This window comes from Pogoniulus pusillus, chromosome 40, assembly GCF_015220805.1.
Source record: "Pogoniulus pusillus isolate bPogPus1 chromosome 40, bPogPus1.pri, whole genome shotgun sequence".
NCBI classification, from domain to species: Eukaryota; Metazoa; Chordata; class Aves; order Piciformes; family Lybiidae; genus Pogoniulus; species Pogoniulus pusillus.
This window is the reverse complement of record NC_087303.1, coordinates 6,887,756-6,911,108: the sequence shown is the minus strand read 5'-3', so window position 1 is coordinate 6,911,108 and position 23,353 is coordinate 6,887,756. Positions and strand designations below refer to the sequence as shown.

The window sequence follows — 23,353 nt, the reverse complement described above, 5'->3', positions numbered from 1 at the left end:
GAGACACTCCTCAGGAGAAACTCCCTACAGAACAAGATGCAACTGCAGTCTTGCTTTTAACCACCCTGGGCTCAGACCTCCAGCACTTAGAATCATCAAATCAAGCAGGATGGAAGAGAGCTCCAGGCTCACGCAGCCCAACCTAGCACCCAGCCCTGCCCAACCAACCAGACCATGGCACTAAGTGCCCCAGCCAGGCTTGGCTGCAACACCTCCAGCCACAGCCACTCCACCACCTCCCTGGGCAGCCCATTCCAATGCCAATCACTCTCTCTGACAACAACTTCCTCCTCACATCCAGCCTAGACCTGCCCTGCCACAGCTTCAGGCTGGGTCCCTTTGTTCTGTTGATGGTTGCCTGGCAGCAGAGCCCAACCCCACCTGGCTACAGCCTCCCTGCAGGTAGCTGCAGACAGCAATGAGCACTGCCCTGAGCCTCCTCTGCTGCAGGCTGCACACCCCCAGTTCCCTCAGCCTCTCCTCACAGGGCTGTGCTCCAGGCCCCCCTCCAGCCTTGCTGCCCTTCTCTGGGCACCCTCCAGCACCTCAACATCTCTCTGCAATGGACACAGCACTCAAGATGTGGCCTGAGCAGTGCTGAGCACAGGGGCAGAAGAACCTCCCTTGTCCTGCTGCCCACACTGCTCCTGAGCCAGCCCAGGAAGCCATTGGTTCTCCTGCCCACTTGGGCACACTGCTGCCTCCTCTTCAGCTCCTCTCTATCAGCACCCCCAGGTCCCTCTCTCCCTGGCTGCTCTCAGCCACTCTGGCCCCAGCCTGTAGTGCTGTTTGGGGTCGTTGTGGCCAAGGTGTAGAACCCTGCACTTCTCCACTCCTAGAAATTAAAGAGCCATGTAAGTGCAGTGAAAGTCAAAGCTGAATGGCTTAGAAAGGCTCAGCAGAGAAAGGTTAAGGAAGGAGCTGCTGCAGAGCAGGAGGTGTCTGGATAATCCTCACCATATGTGTCTGCATAGATCTTGGCGAAGGATCCCAGCGTGAAGCAGATGCTGTACTGCGAGCTGGAGAAGCAGACGTTGCCCAGAAGGGGAGACAGAATGAGGTTCTCATCGGTGGAATACATGCTGAGAGGAGACAGAAAAAACATCACATCACTGCTAGGAACCGTGGCAGACACTAAAATCCACTTCCCACACCAAAGAGCAGGCAGGCAAAGACTCCACGGTGCCAAAGAGCACCTCGGAGCAGGCTGCGGTGCCGCCGCAGCTTGGGGGTCAGGCCCAGGGAGGCCAAGCAGCAGTGAGCAAAAAGTGCTTCAAGATCTAGGACTAGAGACACCAGCACGAGTGGGCTGTGGCTGCTGACAGGTGGAGTTTTCCTTGCCCCAAAAAAAGAGGCAGCAAAACTGATCAGTCAAGCAAGGGCTGCTCTGGTTGGGACATTTAAGATCCTCCAGTCCAAGCCTTTACCCAGCACTGCCCCAGGGCACCACCAACCATGGTCCTCAGCACCACAGCTACACAGCTCTGAAAGACCTCCCGAGGTGAGGACTCCACCACTGCCCTGGGCAGCCCCAAGGGGAAGAAATTGGTCTTCATGTCCAACCTAAACCTCCCCTGGGGCAACTTGAGGGCTTCTCCTCTCATCCTATTGCTCTGGGAGCAGAGCCCAACCCCAACCACACTGCAGCCTCCTCTCAGGGAGCCATAAAGAGCAATGAGGTCTCCCTCAGCCTCCTCTTCTCCAGGCTGAACACCCCCAGCTCCCTCAGGTGCTCCTCCCTCAGCTGCTCCTCCCCAGCCCTCTTCTCCAGACCCTTCCCCAGCTTCCTTGTCCTTCTCTGGACCTGCTCCAGCCTCTCAGTGTCCTCCCTGCAGTGAAAGCCCAAAACTGCACTCAAGGTGTGGCCTCACCTCACAGTGCCAAGTCCAAGGGGACAATCCCTGCCCTCTTCTAATCAACCCCTTCTGGGATGGAGACTCCACCACTGCTCTGGGCAGCCAGGGCCAGGCCTTCACAACCCTTTATGGAACGAAATTGTTCCCAGTGTCCAACCTAAACCTCTCCTGGGGCAGCCTGAGGCCCTTTGGGCTGGGATGGAGTGAATGTGCCAGTGTTGGGCAGTGCTGTGCTCTGGATGTGGGATGAGAGCAGTGCTGATAACTCACAGTATCACAGTATCATCAGGGTTGGAAGAGACCTCACAGCTCATCAAGTCCAACCCTTTAGCACAGAGCTCAAGGCCAGACCATGGCACCAAGTGCCACGTCCAGTCCTGCCTTGAACAGCTCCAGGGACGGCGACTCCACCACCTCCCCGGGCAGCCCATTCCAGTGCCCAATGACTCTCTCAGGGAAGAACTTTCTCCTCACCTCCAGCCTAAATCTCCCCTGGCACAGCCTGAGGCTGTGTCCTCTCCTTCTGGTGCTGGCCACCTGAGAGAAGAGAGCAACCTCCTCCTGGCCACAACCTCCCCTCAGGTAGTTGCAGACAGCAATGAGGTCTGCCCTGAGCCTCCTCTTCTCCAGGCTAACCAATCCCAGCTCCCTCAGCCTCTCCTCGTAGGGCTGTGCTCAAGGCCTCTCCCCAGCCTCGTTGCCCTTCTCTGGACACGCTCAAGCATCTCAATGTCCCTCCTAAACTGGGGGGCCCAGAACTGAACACAGCACTCAAGGTGTGGTCTAACCAGTGCAGAGTACAGGGGCAGAATGACCTCCCTGCTCCTGCTGACCACACCATTGCTGATGCAGGCCAGGATGCCACTGGCTCTCTTGGCCACCTGGGCACACTGCTGGCTCATGTTCAGGCGGGTATCAATCAGCACCCCCAGATCCCTCTCTGTTTGGCTGCTCTCAGCCACTCTGACCCCAGCCTGTATCTCTCCATGGGGTTGCTGTAGCCAAAGTGCAGCACCCTGCACTTGGAGCTATTGAACCCCATCCCATTGGACTCTGCCCATCTGTACAGGCGGTCAACTCCTCGTGTTTGCAGCTGTTGCTAAGCAGTGTTCCAAACAAACCAAGGACCTGTCAGCTCCTCGTGCTCTGCCAGCAAGGAGGCTGGAGGGGCACAAGTAGCTGGAAAGAGACTCAGCCAGGACAGTTGATCCCAAGTGGCCAAAGGGATATTCCAGACCATGCAGTGCCACAGAGGCTGGGGGGAAAGCTGTCCAGGGGCTGCTGCTCAGGAACTGCCTGGGCAGTGTGTCCAGCTCTGGGCTTCCCAGGTCAAGAGGGACAGGGAACTACTGGAGAGAGATCAATGGAGGCTACAAGGATGATGAAGCATCTGAAACGTCTGTATGAGGAGGAAAGGCTGAGAGGCCTGGGGCTGGTTAGTCTGGAGAAGAGAAGGCTGAGAGGGGACCTGATCAATGCTTACAGCTATCTGAGGGGTGGGGAGCAAGAGGGGGCCAGGCTCTGCCCAGATGTGCCCACTGATGGGACAAGGGGCAATGGGCACAATCTGGAACCCAGGAAGTTACATCTCAGTATGAGAACAAACTTCCTTGCTGTGAGGGTGCAGGGGCCCTGGAGCAGGCTGCTCAGAGAGGCTGTGGAGGCTCCTCTGGAGATTTGCAAGCCCCACCTGGAGGAGTTCCTGTGTGACCTGCCCTGGGTGCCCCTGCTGTGGCAGGGAGGGTTGTGCTGGATGACCTTGGAGGTCCCTTCCAAGCCCTGCCATGCTGTGATTCTCTGCTCAGTCAGCAGGCAGTGAGCAATCACAGTGTGCCTCTCCTCTTCTGTGTGTTCTGTTCTGCTCCTCTGATCATTAAACTTTATTACCATTAGCATTGTTTTCTTCCCTTCCTGTTCCACTAAGCTGCCTTTAACTCAACCCAAGAGTTTCACTTGTTCTGCCCCAGTCCTGCTGTGGGGGAGTGAGCAGCAGCCTTGTGGTGTTTAGTTGCCAGCTGGGGTGAAACCAGAGCAATAAAGCAGGGATGGATTTGAATCCAAACAGCTTTAATGAGCCCACAAGTGAGCTGGACAGGATAAATACCCTGCTTCATGCCAGGAGCAACTGAGCAGAGGCACGGAGGCTTGTGTGCAAATCCACACTAATTTGAAGGGGAGATGCTGTTAAGGAGTCCCTGGCTGCAGAAGCAGGCCCCAGAAGTGATGCAGTGCTCCTGTGGAAGCTGAAGATGGCTCTGCCTGCTCTGAGCAGGCTCCTGCAAGATCTGTCCACAGCAGCAGCAGCTTCTGTGCAGGGGTCAGGCCAGTGAGTTCCTGTTAGCTTTGCAACTAATTAGGAACTTGAGAGATCTCAGCCTACAATTTGGGAGGCTGCCCAGCAGATTTCAGTGTATCTGAGACATCTGCAAGCAGAGAGGTTCCCTGCTCTGGTCATGTGTCCAATTTTCCTACTTTTTATTAGGGTTAAAAAAGAGCTGAAGCACAAAAGCTGTCAGGAAGAGCTGCTCCTGCCAAACTCGGACTCTGGGAATCGTTTTGGTTGGAAGAGACCTTTCAGATCATGGAGTCCAACCAGCACTGCCAGGTCAGAACTAAACCACAGCCCTCTGCACTTCTCCGTGGTTCTTAAATCCCTCCAGGGATGAGGACTCCACCACTTCCCTGGGCCTTCTATTCCAGGGCAGAAATTGTTCCCCATGTCCAACCTGAACCTCCCCTGGCACAACTCAGGGATGTTTCCTCTTGTCCTATTGCTTGGTACTTGGGAGAACAGACCAATGAGTTCAACATATTGGCTGAGATGAATTTCCAGTGGTTCCTCCTGTCTCAAGAAGAGAGAGAGTGACCTACTGCAGAGTCCAGAAGAGAGCTACAAGGACTATGAAGAGACTCAAACATCTCTCTTATGAAGAAAGGCTGAGAGCCCTGAGGCTGCTCAGTGTGGAGAAGAGAAGGCTGAGAGTAGATCTGATCAATGCCCATAGATATCTGAGGTGTCAGGATGAAGGTGCCAGGCTCTGGTGGTGCTCAGTGATAGGACAAGGAACAACAGGTACAAGCTGGAACCCAGGAGGTTCTACCTCAACATGAGGGGAAGCTTCTTTGCTGTGAGGCTGACAGAGCCCTGGAGCAGGCTGCCCAGAGAGGCTGTGGAGTCTCCTTCTCTGGAGGGTTTTAAGACCCACTTGGATGTGTTCCTGTGTGCCCTGCCCTGGGTGACTCTGCTCCGGCAGGAGGTTGGACTCAACCTCTCAAGGTCCTTTTCAATCCCTAACATTCTGTGGTTCTGTGATCTTCTATGATTCAATATCTCAAGAGACAAAGTCCTCTGCTTTCAGGCAGAGAGAGAAGCAGCAGCAGCAGCAGTGGGGCAGGGCCAGCAAGCAGCAGCCTCCTACCTGATCAGGCCATTGACCTCGTCCACGATGTGCCGCAGTTTGTAGTAGGCGTCCGTGGGGGGCAGCTTCAGCTCCAGGATCAGTCTGTCGATCTTGTTGATGCACACAGTCACTGCCAACCTCTCCTGCACCGCGTGCTTGATCAGCCTCTCTGTGTTCAGCATCACCTGCAGGGACAGCAGCACAGCCCCCCCTAGCCAAAGCCCTTCGCCGAATGCTATCTAGGGCGTGACAGGCAGCGCAGCGACCCTTAGCTGAGCCTAAGCTCAGTGGCCTGGGTGCTAACCCAGCTGAGTTCCTTGAATCCTACCCCTTGGACATCTCTGCCACAAATAACCTGCTCAGTTCTAGGTATCATGAGGATGGAGAAGCAAACAAATTAGATCATCTGCCTCCAGGTGGCAGGCATCACAGCAGCCTGCACGCCGAGGCCAGGGGCTCAGCTCCCAGTGCTGGCTGGAACACGCTCGCTTCCCAAACTGTCCTCCAGAAACTCCTCACCCAGAAAGCTGAACCATGCCAGGCCTTTGTGCTAAGGCAGGATTGAAGCCTCCAGAGGCAATGACTGTGAAGGCTGCCCCCAGAAGCTGGCACTCACCCCCTCAGCCGCGTCGATGAAGAGCACGACGCCGTCCGAGATGCGAAGGCCAGCGGTCACCTCGTCAGAGAAGTTGACATGGCCTGCAGAGAGAGGGCTGGTGAGGGGCAGAGCAAGGCCTCAGCAGCATGGGGGGTGCAAAGCTGAGCCCTGCTCTGCAGCTCACTCTGGCCACAGCATCCAGCAAGGCAGGCCAAGGCCAGGCTCCTGCTCAGACTGGGGCCCAGCAGCAGCTGAGCCGCTGCGGCTCGGTGCGATTTGTTTCGGCTCGAGAGCTATTTTCTGTGGACACAAACAACTCCTTTCACAGGCACTTCTGCTCACAGTCCTCACTGCTGCTCTCACAGCTCAGTGCAAGCACTTGAGGGAAAAAAAGAAGATTAATTCTCAGCAAAGAACAACAGATGCTTCTCCCTCTCCTCTCCTCCTGCACTCTAACCTCCCCCATCCTGGGCTGCAACTCAACAGATGCATCCCAAGAGCCTCTTCCCCAAAGTCTGGCTTTGGATTCTTATCACAAACTGATTCCCCCCACAGGAGCTCACCAGAGGCTTGAGGGAGCTTGCTGAGAGCCTCACTGTGGGACAGCAGCATTTGAGAGAGGCACAGTCCCTGCTGTGCACGGCCAGAGCTGGAGAGCCCAGTCCCACTCGTGCTTCTCCTCACTCGAGTGGAACATCTCCAGCCCCATCAGCTCTCCAGGAAGCACAACCTGCCAGCAGCACAGCTGCTACTGCTCAGCAGACTGCAGAGGAATGAGCTCAGCTAAAGGCTCAGGACTGGGCTGGGATCACAGAACCACAGAACTGCTGATGCTGGAAGAGACCTCTGCGACCATCAAGTCCAACTGCTTGCCCACAGCTCAGTCCCACCACTGCGAGCCACTGAACCACCTCCATCAGCACCACACCCAGGGGGCTCTGAAACGCCTCCAGGGATGGGGACTCCAGCACCTTCCTGGGCCAGTGCCTGAGAACCCTGCTGGGAAGACATTTTTCCTCATATCCAACCTGAACCTGCCCAGGCACAACTTGAGCCTTGAGCCCTTTTCTCTTGTCCTGTCACTTGCTGCATCTGCAATCACCTTGATGCCATTTGCCTCTAGAACCATCTGCTAAAGCCACAAGGAATGGGTTTCCACCCGTGAAGGACAACTTCCCAGGGGTTCACTGCACCTCAGTGCCACTTCCAGCTGAATCAGTGAGGTTCCAGGGCACAGATTCTGCCCTTGCTTTCCTGAGAGCACATCCCAGTGCCCCCAGAGGCCCTTGCTGACCACTACCACCACATCTTCTCACAGCTCTGCTCCTCTCACCAGCACTATCCATGGAACCAAAGATGTTTATTGAAGAGAGAAACCTCAGGTCACTGCTCCCCACCCCAAGCTGCCCACCACAGAACCATCTTGCTTGGAAAAGCTCATCCAGTCCAAGCACTCCCCAGCTCTGACAAGGCTGGGGCTGAACCATGGCCCTCAGCACCACATCTCTGACTCCCCATCCCTGGAGGAGTTTCAGCCACCTCCCTGGGCAGCCTGAACCAGGGGTTGGGAACCCTTTCAGTCAAGAAATTTCTTCTAGTGTCCAATCTAAACTTTCCCTGGTGCATCTTGATGCCATTTCCTCTCACCCTGTTCTTTGGGCAAGGAGCCCAACCCTCACTTCACTGCAGCCTCCTCTCAGGGAGCTGCAGAGAGCAATGAGGTCTCCCTCAGCCTCCTCCTCCCCACACTGCATCCCCCCAGCTCCCTCAGCTGCTCCTCCCCAGCTCTCTTCTCCAGACCCTTCCCCACCTTCCTTGCCCTTCTCTGGCCCTGCTGCAGCCTCTCAATGTCCTTCTGGCAGTGAAGAGCCCAAACCTGCACCCAGCATCCAGCTGTGGCCTCCCCAGTGCCCAGCACAGGGGCACAACCCCTGCCCTCCTCCTGCTGCCCATTCCACTGCTGACCCAGGCCAGGCTGCTGGTGCCCTCCTTGCCCACCTGGGCACCTCCTGGCTCATCTCCAGCTGCTGTTCACCAGCACCCCCAGGGCCTTTCTGCTGGCCACTTTCAGCCACTCTGCCCCAGCCTGGAGCCTTCCTGGGCTTGCTGTGAGCCAAGTGCAGGACCCAGCCCTTGGCCTTGCTGAACCTCCTCCCATTGGGCTCAGCCCCTGGCTCCAGCCTGCCCAGGGCCCTCTGCAGAGCCTCCTGCCCTGCAGCAGATCACCACTGCCCCCAGCTTGGTGCCACCTGCAGCCTCCCTGGGGGTGTCTCAATCTCCTCACCCAGCTCATGGCTGCAGACATTGAACAGAGCTGCCCCCAGCACTGAGCCTAGGAACACCTCCTGTGCCCTGCCATCAGCTGGGCTCAGCTCCACCCCCCAGCACTCTGGTGCCAGCCACCAGCCAGTTCTTGACCCACTAAAGCCTCCACCCAAGCCATCAGCAGCCAAGTGGGTCCCAAAGCAGGACTTCTAGGATCACAGTCACCTGGAGTGTCGATGATGTTGAAGAGAAAGGACTTTCCTTTGGTGTCTGGCAGGACAATGGTCACTGGGGTGCTCTTGATCCCCACTCCCCTCTGCAAGACAGGACCCCAGGGTCAGCTGACAGCAGGGAGAGCAAAATCACCAGGTGGAGATGTGAAGCATTCACAGGCATACAACAGCTTGAGTTGGAAGGGACCTTAAACACCACCCAGCACCAACCCCTTGCCAGCTCCCACCAGCACAGGGTGCTCAAGGGGGGGGAGGAAGGAAAAGGGGGGGGGAGGAAGGAAAAGGGGGGGGGAGGAAGGAAAAGGGGGGGGGAGGAAGGAAAAGCGGGGGGGAGGAAGGAAAAGCGGGGGGGGAGGAAGGAAAAGGGGGGGGGAGGAAGGAAAAGGGGGGGGGATGAACGAATGGGGGGGGGAGGAAGGAAAAGGGGGGGGCAAGAAGGGGGGGGCAAGAAGGGGGGGCGCAAGGGGGGGCAAGAAAAGGAGGGGGGCAAGAAAAGGAGGGGGGCAAGAAAAGGAGGGGGGCAAGAAAAGGAGGGGGGCAAGAAAAGGAGGGGGGCAAGAAAAGGAGGGGGGCAAGAAAAGGAGGGGGGCAAGAAAAGGAGGGGGGCAAGAAAAGGAGGGGGGCAAGAAAAGGAGGGGGGCAAGAAAAGGGGGGGGCAAGAAAAGGGGGGGGGCAAGAAAAGGAGGGGGGCAAGAAAAGGAGGGGGGCAAGAAAAGGAGGGGGGCAAGAAAAGGAGGGGGGCAAGAAAAGGAGGGGGGCAAGAAAAGGAGGGGGGCAAGAAAAGGGGGGAACCATCCAGCCCGGATCACCCTTAGCCTGCCGCAGTCTCCAGCCCAGCTCTGCCACCCAGACTGGCTCTGCCTGGCACCACGGCACAAGCCATGAGGATGTCCAATATGCAGCACCAGAGAGGCAGCAGAGGTAGCTTTTGCCCTTCTGCTGCTCTCAGGTGATGCCTCAGAGCATAAGATCTGATCACTCAGTGAATGAGCAGAGCATGAAGATGAAGGGAAATAGAAAGCTTCAGAGGGCTCTGCTGGTCGTGGCAATATTTAGCAAGTAGGACAAAATGAGCCTCCCATTCACAGCACAGCTCAGAGCAGGCAGCTCACAGCTCCTGTCACAGCAGACTCAGACATGGCTGTTCTGAAAGCAGGGAGCTGAGGGGGTTCAGATGCTGAGGTGCTGGAAGGTGTTTGGAGAAGGGCAGCAAGGCTGGGGAGGGGCCTGGAGCACAGCCCTGTGAGGAGAGGCTGAGGGAGCTGGGGGGGTACAGCCTGCAGCAGAGGAGGCTCAGGGCAGAGCTCATTGCTGCCTGCAGCTGCCTGCAGGGAGGCTGTACCCAGGTGGGGTTGGGCTCTGCTGCCAGGCAGCCAGGGACAGAAGAAGGGGACAGAGGCTGAAGCTGTGCCAGGGCAGGGTCAGGATGGCTTTAGGAAGTAGTTCTGGACAGAAAGAGAGATTGGCATTGGAATGGGCTGCCCGGGGAGTTGGTGGAGTCCTGCCTAGAGGAGGAGGTGTTTAAAAGGAGGCTGGATGAGGCACTTGGTGCCAGGGTTTAGCTCATTAGGTGTCAGGGGATAGGTTGGAGTCGATCTCGAAGCTCTTTGCCACCCTGGTTCTTTCTGTGATCCTGTTTTCTCCCCATGCACCACTGCTGCAAAGCCTTTCCACCCCTTCCTCTCACAGCATCACAGTATCATCAGGGTTGGAAGAGACCTCACAGCTCATCAAGTCCAACCCTTTACCACAGAGCTCAAGGCCAGACCATGGCACCAAGTGCCACGTCCAGTCCTGCCTTGAACAGCTCCAGGGACGGTGACTCCACCACCTCCCCGGGCAGCTCAAAGCAAACAGGAGCTGCCCACAGCCTGGGATGCACAAAGCAGTCTGGGTGAGAAGACACCTTTGAAGTTCACCTGGAAGCCCTTGCAGTCAGCAGGGACATGCCCAACTAGAGCAGGCTGCTCAGAGCCCCAATCAAGCTGTAGTGGTGCCAGGGATGGGACAGCTCCCACCCCTCTGGGCAACCCGAGCCAGGCTCTCAGCAGAGAGAACTTCCTCACATCCAACCCTCACCTTGAGTTTAAAACCATCACCCTCAGTCCTAGCACTACCTGCCCTTGGCTTTCTTGTAGCTGCCCTCTAAATACTGAAAGGCCACCAGAGGGTCTCCCCAGAGCCTTCTGTTCATCAGGCTGAACAATGCCAACTCCCTTAAGGTGGCCTCACAGCAGAGCTGCTCCAGCCCTCCTCTGGACTCACTCCAACAACTCAAAATATGGAAGACACAAAAAGATGTTAAAATGGAAAAGGAAATGGTCTGCAATAACCATGTAAAGCAAGAGAGAGGTGCAGAGGAAGCTGCCTGCTCTCCAGGAGTCACTCACCTCTTGCTCTGTGAACAATATGTCAGTGTAGCAGAGCTGCAAAGACAGAACAGGAGTCAGGACATGAGATCTGGGGTAAGTTTGCAATGGGACACACGTCCAGCATCCCAGAATGCCTGCAGGGTAGGGCTTGGATCATGCAAGCCCAATCCCCCTGCTAAAGCAGGATCCCCCAGAGCAGCTTGCCCAGAGCCCAGGGGTTTGGAAGCTCTCCAGAAGAGGCTCCAGAACCTCTCTGGGCTGCCTGCTCCAGGCCTCCAGCACCCTCACACCAAGCAAGCTTCTCCTCCTGTTCACAAGTAACTCTTAGTGCGTGGTGAGGCTGCCAAGTGAGTGAGAGACAGAACTAGGACTGGGCTCTGCCCCCCAGTCCCCCTTCCCATCTCCAGCCCACACTCTCCCCAGCCACAGCCACGCTCCCTCCAAGGGCCCAGGCCACCCTGCGCTGCCCAGGCAGGAGCCCTCCTGCTGCCCACTCACGTCCTGGTCGTAGCGCTTCCGGATCTCTGGGTGGGTTTGCTCCACCAGGCAGTCCACAAAGCAGGTCTGGAAAGGAGCAGCAGAGAGGAGAGGGCTCTGGGCACACAGGCAGGGACGGGCACAAGCCCGAGCCCACCCCTCCAGCACCAGCAGCACGCAGGGCTCCTGCTGCAGCCTCCTGCCGGCGCTGGCAGGACACCTGCCAAGGGCCAGGCCAGCAGAGGAGCAGGCAGAGGCTGCTGCCGAGAGCCAGGGGGCAAGGACCCAGCCCCTGCCCGCTGCCCGCCCGGGGCAGCCGCAGTACCTTGCCGTGGTGCAGGTGCCCGCACAGGGTCACGTTCCGGATCAGCTCCGAGTTGTCCATCAGGTCTGCCAGGAAGCTGCGGGACCAAACACAAAAGGCTGTTGCAGCCTTCTGCCGTGCCTAAGGAAAGGAGGTGCTGCTGCAGCTCGGCTCCCGCTGCACGCTGCCCCCGAGCCCTCTCCCGGCTCTGCTCGGCGCTGCCCTGCGGGGGCACAGTGCCACTTCCCAGACGGGCAGGACGGGAGCTGAGTCCTTGCCAGATGGCAGTGGGTGGGAGGATACGGAGCTGGCAGAGCTGCCAGCGAGGCAAGGGGAGGGAAGGCTTTGCTTCTCTTCCAGGCACTCAGAGCCAGAGCCACAGCAAAGCCTCAGGGGCTGCAAAGCTTCCCCCGGGCAGGGGCAGGCACAGCCCACAGCTGGCACAGCCCCCGCAGGGCGACCCAGGCAGCCGCGGGCACTGCAGACCAGGGCTGCTGGGCTCAGGGGCTGCTCCAGCAGCAGTGCAGCTCACAGGGCTCAGGACAGCAGGGAGATGGGCAACCATGGCACAGCCACTCCTGCACCATCCCTGGCACCTGCGTGCCCCTGCAAGAGAGCAGAGAGGCTCTGCCCCAGGGCCCCATGCTGCTGCCTGCACAACCCAAGCACTGCCAGAGGATCTCTCTGACACAGCTCTCAGGTCACTGCTCTGGCACCTTCTGAAGGCCCAAGGCTGCCCCTGGGAGCTGCAGGACACCCAAGGCACAGCAGTGCTGCCTCAAAGCTTGCTCACTGCTCTCCAAACAGGGCTGCAGGGCAAAGGGAGGCCTTGCCCCCAGCTCCCTGCCAAAGCCCCACAGCCAACTTCTCTGGGCCCACCCTAACCACTGGGGCCAGGAAGAGGACCAAGAGGAATCCATCCCAGACAGAAGGAGCAGAGGACACAGGCTCAGGAGAGCAGCAGAGAAGGAAGAGTGCAGGTGGTGGACTGGGAGCACATCAGCTGCTCAGCCCCAGCAGGCTCCTGGGGCCCTACCTGCCTCTGTCCAAAGCCTCTCTGGCCAATGAGCAGGCCAAGAGCACCAGGGGACAGCCCTGGGGAGCAGCCAGCCCAGGGAGGCCCTGGGCACAGCAGCAACCACCCAGCTGAGGAAGAGCTCCACCAGGGACAGGAGGTGGCTGGAAAGTAAAGGGGTCCTTGGTGCCAGCACAGGGATGCTCAGCCTGGCACGGCCTGCACGCAGGGAACTGCTGGCAGCTGGGCTTGGAGGTGACCATCAGAGACTGGGAAGAGCTCTGACTGGGCAGCCAGGGGTGGGTGGAAGGGGTGGGTGCCCCTCGGGCAGCTCTCTCTGCTCATGCCCAAACAGAGGGCAGCACACAGCAGCGCTGCCCAGGAGCGTGCAGAGCCCTGCAGCCAGAGGCAAGCCCAGAGGTGGATGTGAGCTGGCACAGCTGGGCTGAGGCCTCACCAAGGCTGGGGGAGAGCAGGTCTCAGAGCTTAAGTGTGCCTGCACTGTTTGCCAGGGCTTCTCCCAGCCCTGCTGGCCCAGGAGTGCTGTGTGGGGCACCACCAGCAGACACTGCCAAGGGCAGGCACTACACAGGCAGCAGCACAGATATGCCCCCGGGACACTCCTCCAGCAGAGGAGGCAACTCCCTGGGGCAGCAGCAGGCCACTGGTGACTGGCATCAAGCCAGCACAGCCCAGCCTGAGGGTGCCAACCTCTGGCTGTAAATGGTGCTGGAAAAGGCCTGCACCTGAGCCTTTCCCAGCAGCAGCTTCCCAGCAGCTGCTGGGAGCAGGTTTGCCTCTTCCAGCAGATGCTGCTGCATCACCTGGAGGCAAAGAGGCTCTCAGGTGGCTCCTGCTGTACCTTCTGCCTCTTCTCTTTGGCTCAGGACCTGGCAGAGAGCTGCACCCAGGCCTGGGGCTGCTGCCAGCAAGAACCAAGGCCAAGGCCCCCAAAACCTGCCTCCTCCACTCAGCACCTACACTGCTGCCTCCCACCGGGGCCTGCAAGCCACAGGTGAGCAGCAGCAGCAGCAGATCCCCTCTGGGATCACAGCAGCTGACTCGGTGACTCTGGCAGCCTCAGCACAGGTGGCTGCAGCCAAGCTGCAGCTCCCAGCCCTCCCCAGGACTCACTCCATCTCATAGACAGTGACTGGCAGCGTCTGCTCCATCAGAGAGAACTTCTTGGTCTTGACAGGTTTGATGATAGGCTCTGGGGGAAGAGGAAGAGCAATCAGCCAGAGAGCCTGGACCCAGCAGGCTCGGGAAGGGCACAGGGACCTCTGCTCACCCAGCCAAGGGCTGAGAGGGCAACCAAAAGGGCACTCAAGCCTGCAGGAGAATGGGAGGGGATGTTGCCTGCTCCAGGGGCCCCTCAAGAGCCTACTCCTGCCACACCCAGCTCCTGCTCCCTGCCCTCTCACCCGTCAGAGGCTGAGTGTCCTCCTCCTGCACGATGGTCTCCACCTCGGGCCCGTAGACCTCCTCAGCAGTGGGGTAGTATTTCTTGTCCTCGTGCAGCACCACCTCCATCCCAGCGTGGTCCTCATCGTGCTCCCCCATATCCTCATCATCCTCATCATCCTCCAGCTGCAACCAACACCCACAGTCAGCTGCTGCCAGCACCAGGCTGCTGCACAAACACCACGCACAGAATGGGCTGGGCTGGGAGGGACCTGCAGGATCAGCAAGTCCCAAGCCCCTGCCAGGCCAGGGACACTTCTGCCACAGCAGCTGGCACAGCAGGGCACAGGCTCAGAGGTGACTCCAAAGAGACACACACCCACCTGGGAACCACCAAGCCCAGGCAGCACCCAGCCAGCCCCAGCAGCCCCAGCAGCTGGCAGAGCAGCCTCTGCAGGGCTCTCTGAGCAGCACTTCTCTGCCTGCTGCACAGCAGCAGCAGCTCCACAGTGCCCGGGGAGGCCTCGCAGCCACTCCTGCCCCTTGCTCCCGCACCCAGCAGCACCACAGCCCTCAGCACACTCAGGCACCACTGCAGCACCAGCTGCACCAACAGGACACCAGGAGAGGCTCCCTCGGCCCCAGATCTTTCCCCCACGGTGGCCTCACAGCCTCTGCTGCCCTCCCTGCCCTCCCCTGCTCTCTGCAGTCTCGCACTGAGCAATCCACCTCCTGCAGCCCTGCGGCAGCGCCGGCACAGGTCACCCAAGCGCTGCAGACCTCAGGGAGTGGACACAGATCCTCCACTTGATGGAGCACAAACACCACCGCTCGACGCAGCCTCAGCTGCACAGGGGCCACCTGCAGCCACGCTTCAGGCAGGACTTTGCCTTGCCCTGCTCCACGGCAGCAGGGCAGCAGCTCTGGATGAAGCCTCCCAGCCCAAATGCACTGCGGTGCTCAGGACTCAGCCCCCAGCAGTGGGCAAAGCCTCGCTGCGGACCCCGACCCCGGCAGGGACAGGGACCCAGGGCAGCCTGCGCAGAGTGCGGGGCTCAGCCCTGCTCCCGCGGGGCTCCGAGGCAGGATGCGGCCGCACCAGCGCCCCCGGAGCGCTGCCCCCATCCCGTCCCACCCCATCCCATCCCATCCCATCCCATCCCGTCCCGTCCCATCCCATCCCATCCCGTCCCGTCCCATCCCATCCCATCCCATCCCATCCCATCCCATCCCACCCCATCCCATCCCATCCCGCCCCTCACCTCATCCAGATCTTTCGACTCTCTCCCCAGCTCATCGTCGTCATCGTCGGAGTCCAGCTCCGGCCCGATGTAGTTCCCAAACTCGTCGTACAGGTCGGTGTCCATGCTGGGGGTGCCAGAGTCACACCGGAGGCCGCAGCTGTGCCCGCATCCCCCACGCCCCATGCCCGAGTCCCCTTCCCACCCCGCACCCATCGCTGCGCCGCACCGGGAGCGTTGCCCGGCCCGGCCCTGACCCCGGCCCGGCCCATGTGCGACCCCCCATACCCGCCACTCTCCCCGGGACCCGCAGCGCTCCTGGTGCCCCTCACCGGTACCCCCGGGCCTGCCCCGGCCCCGTTCCCGCTCTCACCCTCCGCGCTCCCCTCGCCGCCGGCGCCGCCGACACTGCAGCGGAAGGCCCCAGGCTGCCCCTGCCGCCTGTCGCGACAGAACCCACACAGCGGCGGCAGCGCCGAGCCCGCGGCGCAAGAAACAGGAGGGGCGGCAGAGGCCGGGCTCGGTCTCGGCGCGGTCCCGGTGGCCTCGGGTCGGGCCTGGCACCGGAGCCGCTTCCGTCAGGCACCGCCGGGACAGCCCCAAGGGGGCCTTGGGCCGCGAGGCTCTGTCGCTACGGCAACGCAGCGCGCGCGGAGAGGCTGCGGCGAGTGAGGGGGGGGGGGGGAGAGGGGACCCGGCTGGGCTGTCGCGATAGTGAGGGGTAATGGTGTGTGTGTGACCCGGCCGGGCTGTCGCGATAGTGAGAGCTAACAGAGTGTGTGTGTGACCCGGCCGGGCTGTCGCGATAGTGAGGGGTAATGGTGTGTGTGTGACCCGGCCGGGCTGTCGCGATAGTGAGAGCTAACAGAGTGTGTGTGTGACCCGGCCGGGCTGTCGCGATAGTGAGAGCTAACAGAGTGTGTGTGTGACCCGGCCGGGCTGTCGCGATAGTGAGAGCTAACAGAGTGTGTGTGTGACCCGGCCGGGCTGTCGCGATAGTGAGGGGTAATGGTGTGTGTGTGACCCGGCCGGGCTGTCGCGATAGTGAGGGGTAAGAGTGTGTGTGTGTGACCCGGCCGGGCTGTCGCGATAGTGAGGGGTAACAGAGTGTGTGTGTGTGACCCGGCCGGGCTGTCGCGATAGTGAGGGGTAGGAGTGTGTGTGTGTGACCCGGCCGGGCTGTCGCGATAGTGAGGGGTAATGGTGTGTGTGTGACCCGGCCGGGCTGTCGCGATAGTGAGGGGTAAGAGTGTGTGTGTGTGACCCGGCTGGGCTGTCGCGATAGTGAGGGGTAATGGTGTGTGTGTGTGACCCGGCCGGGCTGTCGCGATAGTGAGGGGTAAGAGTGTGTGTGTGTGTGTGACCCGGCCGGGCTGTCACGATAGTGAGGGGTAAGAGTGTGTGTGTGACCCGGCCGGGCTGTCACGATAAAGAGGGGTAATGGTGTGTGTGTGTGTGTGACCCGGCCGGGCTGTCGCGATAGTGAGGGGTAATGGTGTGTGTGTGTGTGACTCGGCCGGGCTGTCGCGATAGTGAGGGCTAACAGAGTGTGTGTGTGACCCGGCCGGGCTGTCGCGATAGTGAGGGGTAATGGTGTGTGTGTGTGACCCGGCCGGGCTGTCGCGATAGTGAGGGGTAATGGTGTGTGTGTGACCCGGCCGGGCTGTCGCGATAGTGAGGGGTAATGGTGTGTGTGTGTGACCCGGCCGGGCTGTCGCGATAGTGAGAGCTAACAGAGTGTGTGTGTGACCCGGCCGGGCTGTCGCGATAGTGAGGGGTAATGGTGTGTGTGTGACCCGGCCGGGCTGTCGCGATAGTGAGGGGTAAGAGTGTGTGTGTGTGACCCGGCCGGGCTGTCGCGATAGTGAGGGGTAACAGAGTGTGTGTGTGTGACCCGGCCGGGCTGTCGCGATAGTGAGGGGTAAGAGTGTGTGTGTGTGACCCGGCCGGGCTGTCGCGATAGTGAGGGGTAAGAGTGTGTGTGTGTGACCCGGCCGGGCTGTCGCGATAGTGAGGGGTAATGGTGTGTGTGTGACCCGGCCGGGCTGTCGCGATAGTGAGGGGTAAGAGTGTGTGTGTGTGACCCGGCTGGGCTGTCGCGATAGTGAGGGGTAATGGTGTGTGTGTGTGACCCGGCCGGGCTGTCGCGATAGTGAGGGGTAAGAGTGTGTGTGTGTGTGTGACCCGGCCGGGCTGTCACGATAGTGAGGGGTAAGAGTGTGTGTGTGACCCGGCCGGGCTGTCACGATACTGAGAGGTAATGGTGTGTGTGTGTGTGTGACCCGGCCGGGCTGTCGCGATAGTGAGGGGTAATGGTGTGTGTGTGTGTGACTCGGCCGGGCTGTCGCGATAGTGAGGGCTAACAGAGTGTGTGTGTGACCCGGCCGGGCTGTCGCGATAGTGAGGGGTAATGGTGTGTGTGTGACCCGGCTGGGCTGTCACGATAGTGAGGGGTAATGGTGTGTGTGTGTGACCCGGCCGGGCTGTCGCGATAGTGAGGGGTAATGGTGTGTGTGTGACCCGGCTGGGCTGTCACGATAGTGAGGGGTAATGGTGTGTGTGTGACCCGGCCGGGCTGTCACGATAGTGAGGGGTAATGGTGTGTGTGTGACCCGGCCGGGCTGTCGCGATAGTGAGGGGTAATGGTGTGTGTGTGTGACCCGGCTGGGCTGTCGCGATAGTGAGGGGTAATGGTGTGTGTGTGACCCGGCCGGGCTGTCGCGATAGTGAGGGGTAATGGTGTGTGTGTGTGACCCGGCCGGGCTGTCGCGATAGTGAGGGGTAACAGAGTGTGTGTGTGTGTGTGTGTCACCCGGCCGGGCTGTCGCGATAGTGAGGGCTGGCAGGAGCCGAAGGCCTGTCGGGGCCCGTCGGGACTCGGGGTGGGCGCGAGGTTCCCGGTTGCTCTCCATGGGCATGGCCTGGCAGGGCTGTACCAACAGGAGCAGAGTCCCCAGGGCCAGTCCCGGCAGGACTGTCACGACAGTGAAGTTGTTGCGTCAGGAGTGGGTTCTCTGAGGGCAGCCCTGGCAGAGCTGTCAGGACAGGAGTGGGGTCCCCAGGGCTGGAGTGACGACAGGAGTGGGACCAACCACCTCAGGGCTGCCTCGGCAGGAGCGGGGTCCTGGTGCCCGCTCGGGGCAGAGCCTGTGTCGCAGAAGTTCACCCTCTGAGGCCAGCCCTGGCAGCGCTGTCACGACAGGAGCAGGGTCTGTGTGCACCCAGGGCTGTCCCTGTCCTCTGTGTCACCCCCTGTCCCCCTACAGACGCCAGGTCCTCAGGCCCCTGCCCAGGCCGTGTGGCGATGGAGGCAGCTGATGGCCTGGACACGGCGGTGCTGGAGCAGGAGCTGCTGGCAGCGGTGGCGGCAGACGAGCAGCGGGCGAGGGAGAACGAGGCCAAGCTGCGGGCCCTGCGCCAGGGAGTGTCCTCCTACGAGGAGTTCAGGTCTGCAGGGGAGCAGCCAGCCCGGGGGCACTCGGCAGCTGAGCACACCAAAGGCTGTGTTGGCACCGAAGCTCTGCCACCATGGCTGAGTTCTGAAACTCTTCCTTTGGAGCTCAAATCTTCAGCCCCCTCAGACAAGGTCACCTGGTGGGGTTTGAGCTCAGAGGAAGCTGAGCCTGCGACCTGCTTTCTGCCCCAGGTGACCGTGAGAGTGGCTTGACAGGGCAGCAAACCCAGCTTTGGGATTCCCACCAAAGGCCCCAGCCCCCTGGCACAGAGCCCTGCTGGGACAGAAACTCAGCCTTGGCTAAGGCTGGACATGCCTGAGGGGCAGGACCCACCCAGAGGGATCTGCAGAGGCTGGAGAAGTGAGGCCGTGTGGACATCAGGAGGTTCAACAGGGCCAGGGGCAAGGTGCTGCACCTGGGTCAGGCTGACTGGCAGGGCAGGGCAGGTGGGGGTGAAGGGATGGAGAGCAGCAGAAGGACTTGGGGGTGCTGCTGGGTGAGAAGCTGCACAGGAGCCAGCTCCGTGGGCTGCCAGCCCTGTCCTGATCCCAGCAGTGTGGGCAGCAGGGGGAGGGAGGAGATTCTGCCCCTCTGGTGCTCTGCTGAGACCCTCCCTGCACTCAGCCTCGTTGGACCTGAGGAGCTCCACCTGGCTCTGCTCCTCCAGCCTGTGCAGGTCCCTCTGGATGGCACAGGTGACCCAAACTCAGACCTTGCCTCAGAGAAGCAGCTCAAAGCTCTGAAGCATTTTATCTGCTTTGGTTTGCTAAGTGTCAGATCTGCTCCCTGCAGGAGCATTGTGCTGGCAGCACACCTGAAGCCCCTGCAGAGGAAGGACAAGGTGGAGAAGGGGAGGAATGTGCTGTGGAATCCCTGTGCAGCCCAGGCCAAGGCCCTGCAGGGCAGCGAGGTGGAGATCCCCCAGGTGAGGGAGAAGCTGTCTGAGTCTGTGCCCACATCTCAGAACTCATCTGGGGATGGTTTGCCCAGGAGCACCTCTGGGTGCGAGCAGCCCTCCAAGTCCCCAGGAAGGTTGGTGCTGAGTAACAACAGGGGTCAGACTTGGCCCCACTTTGTGTCTGCTCCGAGCCTGCAGCGGCTGCCTCGGGAAGAGCCTGCAGCAGCCGTGGGGAGCCTCGGTGCAGCCTGCCCCTGCTGGTGGCCACTAACAGCTCCTGGGGGCAGTGTCCTCCCTTGACCACACTCCTGCAGCTGGCTGCAGGCTGCAGCCCGAGTGCCAGGGGTGCCTCTGGCTGCTGGCACTGCACAGCTGCTGCAAGTGCAGCTGCTGCACCCCAGGGTTCGTTATGCAGGAGGTGGCAAGATGCTGCCCTCAACCTGCTGCCTTCTGGGTGCTTCTTCAGCTGTGGCAAACAGGGACTGAACATTTTCTCTCCAGGTCACCTAGCACCTGGGTGCCATTTGTCCTGCCCCTTCCAGTCAGTTCTGCCCACGCTGGCCAGTCCTGGGCACTGGGTGTGTAGCTGCAGATTGTTCCCATGGATGTTTCTCATGGATTTTTGGACCCTCAATTCAGTTTCCCTCTTTATTGTGAGATCTTTTTGCAGCTTTCCTATAGGCAGCTTTGTGCTTTCTTGGACTGAGCAATGACCTGCCCTGGGCAAATCCTCTTAGAATGAAAGCTCTGAGACCCAACCACCAACCCCACACCACCATGGCCACTAAACCATGTCCCAAAGTGCCAAGCCTATGGGTTTTGAACTCCTCCAGGGATGGTGACTGCCATGTCCCAGTGCTTCACCACTCCCTCAGTAAAGGCATTTCCCCAGTATCTGATCTAAACACCCCCTGGGGCAGCCTGAAGCCATTTCCTCCCTCTCAGTGCTTGGGTTCTGCTCTCCAGGGGATCTCCATTCTGCCTGTAGGCCCAGCCTGGTGTTGCTGCCCCTTCTTGCTCTGGTTCAAAGCCACAAACCCCTCCTCAGCTCATGCCTCAGCTCAGGCAGCAGGATGAGTTCAGCAGCTCAGTCAGAGTCTGTGGAACAGGATTTCCTTTGCCCTGGAGATGCCACATTGAACTTGGCTCTCTTCAGTGCCAGCTCTCCCAGGGACCCAGATGAGTGCAGCGTGTATGAGACAGAGCTCTGGGCCCATCTGTGGGTTCCTGGGGTCTCACATCTGTCAGGATTTAGCTCAGTCATGGGCTCATTGAATGGGACATTTAAAGCTCTCCTGCAGCCAGCAGGGATATTCCCAACTGGAGCAAGTTGCTCACAGCCCCAAGCAACCTCACCTGCAATAGTGCCAGGCATGGGGCATCTCCCACCTCTCTGGGCAGCCTGGGCCAGGCTCTTCCCACCCTCAGTGTCCAACATTTCTCCCTTCTCTCCAGTCTGAATCTCCCTCTTAGTTTCAAACCATCCCTCCATGTCCAGTCACATCAGACCCTGCCCAGAGCTCTGTCCCCATCTTTCTGGCAGGCCCTGATCTCCCCTCACTGCTTGAGATGCTCTCGAGGTTCTCTCTGACTCAGCCACTTCTCAGCCAGTTCCACTGAAGCACTCCTGCTGCCTGCGGGAAATCCCTTCCCCAGCAGTGATGGTGGCCCCAGGCTGGGCAGCATGTCTGGTTCTGTTTGGAGTTGGAGTTGCCCAGCCCTGCTCCATGCTCATCCACATCAGCTTCTCTGCCTCATCCACGCTGCCATTCCTGTCCCCTCAAGGTCTTTGGCTTCTCTGGGGCTTGAGGAACCTCCCAGTGTGTTGTCTTCCATCTTTTGCCACCTCCCAAGCTTTGTGCTGGCAGAACCTGTACTCAGAACACTTCAGAGAGTCACAGGTTGATTGGGGTGGGAGGAATAAAACCCTTCAGGTGGAACAAACCCAAAGGAGCTGTGTGACTCTTCCCTCAGGAGCTGGATCAGCTGCCTGGAACCTCTGCCGACTTTTACAGAGCCTGGCGCCGCTGCGCGAAGAGCAGCACGGAAAAGTACCACCTTCTGCTGGCACTGGGAGGGGAGGCCCTGGGCAGGATCTTTCAGGCTGACCTGGGCTTTGGCCTGCTGGGTGAGTTCCTGAAGGTGCTGTCAGAGAACCTCTGCCATGAGGACAGAGGCAGCGTGCTGCAGCTCCTGCAGAGCCTGGCGGGCACTGGGCGCTTCGGGCTAAACGTGGCCCTGCTGAGCCGGGCGGAGAAGGAGAGCAGCAGGGATTTGTTTGGGAAGCTCCAGAGCATGGGCAGGGGGCAGGGGAGCGCTGACCACCCTGGCAGCACAGCCAGCTGTGAAGCAGAGAGGGAAGCCCACCTCATGGACACGAGGTTGCAGAAGGAAGCCGAGGAGGAAAGGATGATGATGGAGCTGATGCGACGTTACCAGGTCAGCTGAAGAAGCAGCAGGAGCAGAGAGCAGGAGGGGCCTGGCTGTGACCTCGCCGTGTGAGATGGGGAAAGCAGACACGGGTGGAGCATTGCTGTGAGTCTCTCTGTACCTGGGGTACAGGGCAATGACTGCAGAAATAAAGGTTAGCTGTGGAGAGGAGATGTTGTGAGCTCTGGGGCTGGAGAATTGCTTAGATGGGGAAACAAGGCAAAGAAAAGCTGTCTGGCATTCTGGAAGCCAGTTCGTGCCCACTGCTCCTTGTCCTGTCCCTGGGCACCACTGACAAGAGTCTGCCCCCAGCCTCTTGCTCCCCAGCCTTTAGTTCTTACTGAGCATTGCTCAGATCCCCTCTGGGGCTGCTCTTCTGCAGGGTCTCAGCATCTCCAGCATCTCCTCTGGACTCTCCAGCAGTTCCCTGTCCCTCTTGAACTGGGGAGCCCAGAACTGGACACGACACTCCAGATGTGGCCTCAATAGGACAGGGTAGAAGGGGAGGAGAACCTCCCTAGACCTGCTGGCCACATTCTCCCCCATGCCCCCCAGGACCCCATAGCCTTTCTTGTCCATGAGGGCTCATTGCTGGCTCATGAGGAACTTGTCCACCTGCACTCCCAGGTCCTTCTCCACGGAGCTGCTTCCCAGCAGCTCAGTCTCTGCAGGGATTGTTCTTCCCCAGGTGCAGGACCCTGCCCTTGCCCGTGTTGAACCTCAGGAGCTTCCTCTGCCCAGCTCTCCAGGTCTCTCTGAATGCCAGCACAGCCTGGCAGGTGCCAGCCACCCCTCCCAGCTGGGTACCATCAGCAAACTGGCTGAGGGTCCAGGGCACTGATGGAATCATAGAATCATAGAATCAACCAGGTTGGAAGAGAGCTCCAAGCTCAGCCAGCCCAACCTATCCCCCAGCCCTATGCAGTCAACCAGACCATGGCACTAAGTGCCTCAGCCAGGCTCTTCTTGAACACCTCCAGGGACGGTGCCTCCACCACCTCCCTGGGCAGCCCATTCCAATGCCAATCACTCTCTCTGTGAAGAACTTCTTCCTAACACCCAGCCTATACCTACCCTGGCACAGCTTGAGACTGTGTCCCCTTGTTCTATTGCTGGATACCTGGGAGAAGAGGCCACCCCCCACCTGGCTACAATGCCCCTGCAGGTAGTTGTAGACAGTAATAAGATCACCTCTGAGCCTCCTCTTCTCCAGGCTAAACAGGCCCAGCTCCCTCAACCTCTCCTCATAGGATTTGTGCTCCAGGCCCCTCACCAGCTTTGTTGCCCTTCTCTGGACATGTTCCAGCACCTCAACATCCTTCTTGAATTGAGGGGCCCAGAACTGGACACAGCACTCAAGGTGTGGTCTGACCAGTGCTGAGTACAGGGGAAGAAGAACCTCCC

At 59.8% G+C, this 23,353-nt stretch overlaps 2 protein-coding genes across 5 annotated transcripts in view; one reads left to right on the top strand and one right to left on the bottom strand.

Annotated features, from left to right (window-relative positions):
- The window catches only part of EFTUD2 (elongation factor Tu GTP binding domain containing 2), a 33,821-nt gene extending 18,180 nt beyond the window's left edge, over positions 1-15,641 (bottom strand). The window contains exons 1-11 of one of the 3 annotated variants that reach the window (XM_064174550.1): positions 15,540-15,641; positions 15,188-15,293; positions 13,946-14,111; positions 13,656-13,734; positions 11,528-11,603; positions 11,224-11,289; positions 10,744-10,779; positions 8,346-8,436; positions 5,874-5,956; positions 5,276-5,442; positions 958-1,082 (exon numbers count right to left, since the gene is read on the bottom strand). In XM_064174550.1, the coding sequence (XP_064030620.1) occupies positions 958-1,082; positions 5,276-5,442; positions 5,874-5,956; positions 8,346-8,436; positions 10,744-10,779; positions 11,224-11,289; positions 11,528-11,603; positions 13,656-13,734; positions 13,946-14,111; positions 15,188-15,292 (994 nt within the window). In that variant the 5' untranslated portion in view covers position 15,293; positions 15,540-15,641. Of the gene's footprint in view, positions 1-957; positions 1,083-5,275; positions 5,443-5,873; positions 5,957-8,345; positions 8,437-10,743; positions 10,780-11,223; positions 11,290-11,527; positions 11,604-13,655; positions 13,735-13,945; positions 14,112-15,187; positions 15,294-15,454; positions 15,474-15,498; positions 15,519-15,539 lie in introns of those variants that run through there. The other 2 variants (XM_064174553.1, XM_064174551.1) reach the window with 2 other exon arrangements.
- Positions 15,220-22,120, top strand: CCDC103 (coiled-coil domain containing 103). Of its 2 annotated transcripts, none has more exons than XM_064174574.1 (4): positions 15,220-15,280; positions 18,433-18,613; positions 19,414-19,546; positions 21,494-22,120. In XM_064174574.1, exons 2-4 carry the CDS (start codon positions 18,471-18,473, stop codon positions 21,965-21,967), a joined length of 750 nt encoding a protein of 249 aa, XP_064030644.1. In that variant the 5' UTR covers positions 15,220-15,280; positions 18,433-18,470; the 3' UTR covers positions 21,968-22,120. The 2 variants fall into 2 exon arrangements, with proteins under 2 accessions (XP_064030644.1, XP_064030643.1); XM_064174573.1 differs by lacking the exon at positions 15,220-15,280 and adding an exon at positions 15,730-15,834.
- Positions 22,121-23,353: the final 1,233 nt, after the last annotated feature.